Consider the following 5,531-nt stretch of genomic DNA (forward strand, 5'->3'; position numbering starts at 1 on the left):
TGCGGGACTCCACCTTTGTCCCAGAGTCTATGTAGGCCCTATTGCTGTACTCCACAACTGTCCACCTACTCGCTTCCCAGTTCGGGAAGTTCAGCTTTAATTTCCTGGGACAAATTTGCGGCCGACAGCCTGCGAGTGGGGATCTTAATAAGTCTCCAACCTATACGTTTTCCCCTATGAGCTGTACGATTGCAATGTTCTCTATCAAAGTAAATTTACACCTGCATTGGGATCTTAAAAAGGCATTCCAAATTACCTTCACATCGTGATTCATAAATCGATAGTGCGCCATGTACAAATTTGTGCAATTTATAACGTTCCTTGAGCCTATAAACCAATACTGTGAAAACCAACGACATAATACACCGAACAAGGAAAACGACACAGGAGGCTCACACATATCCAGTAATGTAGCAATGTGATAATTCTATCACAATCCCCCTTGCTTTATAGCAAGAGTACCTGCGTGCGGAATGTTTGCATGTTTTTTTTTTTGTTCTGCTTCCACGAGCACCCAAATCATGTGTTATGTTGAAGCTGTTCGTCACCATCCTCGTTCATTGTGATTTGTTATCAATTTTTAAAACATTCTTATTTCTCATCACAATTGATCACTATAAGTTCTGAAACTCTGTGCGTATGAAATAAACAATCAAGATGTTTTACTGCAAAAGTATAATTGTCTTTGATGGATGTCTCCTTTAAATGCTCTCTATCTCCTAAGCATCGAATTTGACGGAAAACATGAGTGATCAGAGCCAAGTCCCGAACCTCTTTCGGACTCACACCTACAAAGGGGTCGTCTGGCCCAACATCATGCTGGATTCTAGTATCGATGCCATGGCAACGTTTGATGTGCGCCAAGATGACGTGTGGGTCGTGACTTACCCGAAGTCAGGTCAGAGGTTACATTACCCACTTGTATTTGCGTCACTCCCACTGCTTTAAAAAAAAAAGAAAAAAAAAATCAGATTTATCGGTGTCCATACACTCAATGTGCATGGATTGTTGATGCAGTACTCTTATGTGGGGATATCTATGGATGTGAATGAAAGTCCACTTAGAATTCAGAATTAAAGTTGCCTTTTATTGTGAAAGAGAGTTGAAATTGTACAGTAGCCATGTTTTCATTTATCAATGCAGGCTATTTACTTTGCAGATTAATATTTTCCAGGCATTTGATGATAAAAACCAATACGGAATTCAAGAGTATGTATGCAATATAAAATCAAACATTCTCATCAGAACAGTTTTAGATTCGAGGGTTCCGACTGATGTTGTAGACCTAACATTGCTCACTGTCTGAAAAAAAAGTCAAGGACTTGACTGGAGCAACTAAAGCGACACTGAAATACTGCCGTACACAACGAAAAAAGACAACACCACAGGAACTATATGCTATTATAAACAGGGGGGGGGGGGGGATTAAGGAATTCCGTCACAAAAAAGGGGGGGGGGCTTTGCAAAATTAAAGCGGTGCGCACGCGCCCCCTCCATTTTTCCTTTTTATTGCTTTTGTTTTACAAATATCAAAGGCTGGTGCGCGCCCGGTAAGCCCCCTGGATCCGCCACTGATAAATGCTACAGAAAAACAAGATTTGATATTGTTTGAATTAGGCATGTCTTCAAGTACTTGGTTTTGTTTGGTTTTGTTTGGTTTGTTTCCGTTTTCGACGAAAAAACCCCACAATGTACACCTCACTTTCTTTAGTGATTGCAATATTGTAAACAAGACATTGTGAAGTGCGCAGAATAAACAACAGTAATTGAAACATATACAGTAATGAAATATGCATTGTGCTAAAAATGGAGGGACCTGCTGAAAAGACAATGCTTCAGAGTGGACCCCTCTTGGAAAATTTGTCGGTAGTCATTGTCATAATATCTACCGTTGAGTAAAATCAGTTCTCGTGAAGAGTTAGCCTTTTGTCAAGGCCCTCTCGCTGTAACGGGCGAGCGAAGCGAGCCCAGCCGAGCGCGACAGGGCGAGGGCCTTTTGAGATCTGCTTATTATTCATGTCACACGAACCCTACTGAATATTCATATCAATGGGTTCCGGTCGACAAATGGAATGGCGCGCTCCCCACATCCTTCGTCTTGGTGTTGTTCGCACGCATCACCTACCACCAGTGGAGGCCTGTAGCATGCATTCGCTGTATGCAAATCGGGCTCGGGCAGACAGAAACGCTGATTGGTCGACTTTTGCTCCCGAAATCGGGAGCAGAAATCGGTAATAACATGCGAGACAGATCTCAAAAGGCCCTCGCGCAAACCCCACTCGGCTGGCCTCTCTTCACCATATAGCGATAGGGCCTTGACAAAAGGCTAGTGATGAGTAGGTTTGCCATGCTGCCATGGTGAATGTGTGTGTGGGGGGGGGGAGGGGGGGGGGGGAGGGGGGGAAGAGAGGGAGAGAGGGAGAGAGGGGGAGAATGTGTGTGTAGGCCCTATATGTATGTGCGTATCTGGAGAAACGTTTGTTTTATTTTCATTTTAATTCAATTCAATTCACATTATTTCATACTTCTCATTTATGAATATTAAATCAGAAATAATAGTACAAGCTCTTTTACGTTGTCAACAATGTGCAATAACGAACAATATACATGGTAATAACACAGCAATTGTAATGATAACTGGTCGAAATCGAAATCGGGTTCTACAAATAGAAGTATGACGGGACCTACATGAAAGCAAGCTTGCTTGGCTGTAAGCCCCAAATAATCAGTGTTTGTGAAAAAGAAACGGAGAACGGATAGAAGATTAGACTAGGCGATTAATGGTACCAAATAAGAGAAGCGGGGTATGCCTATGTGATTTAAAGAAAAAGAGGTGGAAGAAAAGTGGGTGTAAAGTGACTATAAACTCAACTAAACGTACTGCGTGAAACGATACTGATCATCAATCGATTCCTGTTTACGATATTCCACAAGGCACTCACTGGATGATGGAGATCGCAGGCCTTGTCTTGGCCGAAGGCTGTCCGGAGAAGATCGATCGATCGATGTTCTCCGCCAGCATCTGTATGATCGATGTCTCTCAAAGACTGCCCTCTACGAGGTCTGAGGAAGAGTTAGAGCCGCCGGACATGACGCCCGTCTTGACGCAGGTGGAACGAGCTCCTTCCCCCAGGCTGATCTGGTCTCACCTGTCTCTGGCCCTCTTGCCCCCAAACCTGCTTCAGCGGGCCAAGGTTAGATAAACGGATCGTTGAACAGTATAGGAACAGGCTTATGAACAAAACACGTGCAAAAGTAGGACTTAGCACTGAGAAAGGAATGTGTAATTAACGGTCACGACTCTAATTGGGGTCATCCCACGAGCTCGACACCCACGATTGATATGGCCCACGAACTAGACATTGAAAAAGGTCCACGAGTCATACAGCCCATGAGTTAGACATCAAGTAAAACACTTGGCAAATAAGGCCCATGAACTCGACACTTGGGAAATCAGGCCCATGAGCTAGGAACTTAACCAAAAAAAAAAAAAAAAAAAAAAAGGCCCGTGGGTTCGACACTTCGGAAATAAGGCCCATGAGCTTGACACTACCTACATTAAGTCTTGTTTGCCTAGTGTCGAGCTCACTGGCCTTATTTGCCCAGTGTCAATTGCTCGTCGTGGGCCGTATAGCTCCTGGGCCTATTTTCTTGATGTTGTGTTCCTGGGCCTTGTTCATTAAAAAATCTCATCTAATGGGATATATGACTCTTTTTGTGACTAAAGAGTGGGTGTCGAGGTAGTGACGTGCACCCAATTTATTTTACGATGATATTTTAACATATTAGACAGAGAGGGAGGGAGGAGTCAAGAGCGAGAGAAAAAGAATCTGATATAAAAAAACGAAAAGGAGGTTGAGAGAAAGAAAGGGGGAGAGGAGAGAAGAGAGTATAAAAAAGAGAGACAGAAGATGAGAAAGGATAAAAAATAGAAAGGAGAAGAAGAAAGATAACGAGAGATAGAGGGAGATAAGTAGATCGTGATCAGACATGTCTTTGAGTTGAAACAGCACACTTGAATGAGAAAGCAACAAAATCACCTGAGCCATAGTTGGTGATACTGGTCAATGTATATATAGTAGTCATAACATCATGATATCCAGTAGCAATAGGGGTCTACATGTATATCGCTCATGTTACGGGATTGAAATGTTCACGCATTTTGGCGCCTTTCAAACCAGAATAGTTTTTCATTCGATTCCAGGTGCTATATCTAGCAAGAAACCCGAAGGATGTCGTGACCTCCATGTATAACTTCTACACAAAGACTCCAATACTGAAGGGTGTTCCGTTTGAAGCAGTTTTCGACCAGTTTATCAAGGAAGGTATAAAAATTGTCAATCTGAATAATCGTGTTTTATGTATAGGTTTGTTTCACATCACACTCCTATACACACATACACGCTTTTGAATGTTTCTACAGATACACGGTGCTATATAAGTGCTGTTTCATCATCATCATCATCACATACACATACACACACACACAAGCATGGGTGATATAATTATATATAAGCATACACGACTTTAATAATACCTACGCACATTACTACAAGGATGACCTTGTCTTGTTACAATATGGATCCCTAAAACATGACAATACAATGCTATAATACATCGAGTCATTTACTACATGTTAGGGTTCAAAAACATGGAAACTGCGTTGCGACTAGTCCTTCAAAAACCACCTTTTCATAAGAGGGGTTTCTTATATCCGATCCCTTCATATCAAGATTCACTATTCAATATATTATGCTTACACACATAAACCCATGTTTCATACTATTACATTCCACTTCATTTCGTTTAATTTGATTTAATTTAATTTAATTCAATTTAATTTAACTTAATTCAATTTAATTTAACTTAATTCAATTCAATTCAATTCAATTCAGTTCAATTTAATCTAATTTGATTTAATTTAATTTGATTTGATTTCATTTTTATCAAAGAAATGATGTACACAAGAGTGAAGTTTGAAGAACAGTAGGCCTATGCTTATAGGATGGGTGTATGTGAAAGGCCATGACATGAAATACGCAACAGTCACGTAACAGCTAAGAACCACACGCAATCATAACATAAATGCATTACAATAGAGAGAAACACGAAGGAAAAAGAAGAAGCAGGAGAGTTTCTTGAGATTTAGAAATGTAATAACACTTCAAACTTGTGATGCTCATTTACTTTTGTACATTTGACTTAATCTCATTTCATTATCATTTCATTCTATTTTCCATATCCCAATAATCAAAATTATTGCAAAATAGCGTTAACGATTTGCAGAAGACGGTAACATTGCATGAAGTAAATGCAAATGCAAACAATAGTATAACATACAATAATAAACCTGCACATAATAGAAACACATAAGATACAAATCGTTTCGACATTTCGACATTTTTGACACAATCAGAAAAACAATCCAAATCAATGGTTCTTGATAGAACGCTGTATAGATTTTAATATTTCAGATCGTGGCAAGCATAGTAGTTGATAATCATTCTTATTTCTGTTGTTTTACATAATTT

General features: G+C 40.2%; 1 protein-coding gene across 1 annotated transcript; it reads left to right on the top strand.

Moving 5' to 3' along the window:
- The first annotated feature begins 727 nt into the window (after positions 1 to 727).
- LOC139721828 (sulfotransferase 1B1-like) lies at positions 728 to 4,990 on the top strand. The gene is made up of 4 exons (XM_071633147.1): positions 728 to 898; positions 2,935 to 3,194; positions 4,205 to 4,325; positions 4,953 to 4,990. The coding sequence occupies exons 1-4, from the start codon at positions 745 to 747 to the stop codon at positions 4,988 to 4,990; spliced, it is 573 nt and encodes a 190-aa protein (XP_071489248.1). The 5' UTR covers positions 728 to 744.
- The last annotated feature ends 541 nt before the right edge of the window (positions 4,991 to 5,531 follow it).

This window comes from Diadema antillarum, unplaced genomic scaffold (genome assembly GCF_040938485.1).
Source record: "Diadema antillarum isolate AM-2024a unplaced genomic scaffold, OU_Dant_1.0 scf00000151, whole genome shotgun sequence".
In the NCBI taxonomy this organism is placed as follows: Eukaryota; Metazoa; Echinodermata; class Echinoidea; order Diadematoida; family Diadematidae; genus Diadema; species Diadema antillarum.

Coding starts and splice junctions, on each gene's coding strand:
- LOC139721828 (XM_071633147.1), top strand. CDS start 745: ATGAGTGATCAGAGCCAAGTCCCGAACCTCTTTCGGACTCACACCTAC. Junction 899..2,934: donor CGTGACTTACCCGAAGTCAG/GTCAGAGGTTAC, acceptor ATATTCCACAAG/GCACTCACTGGATGATGGAG. Junction 4,326..4,952: donor CGACCAGTTTATCAAGGAAG/GTATAAAAATTG, acceptor TTTTTATCAAAG/AAATGATGTACACAAGAGTG.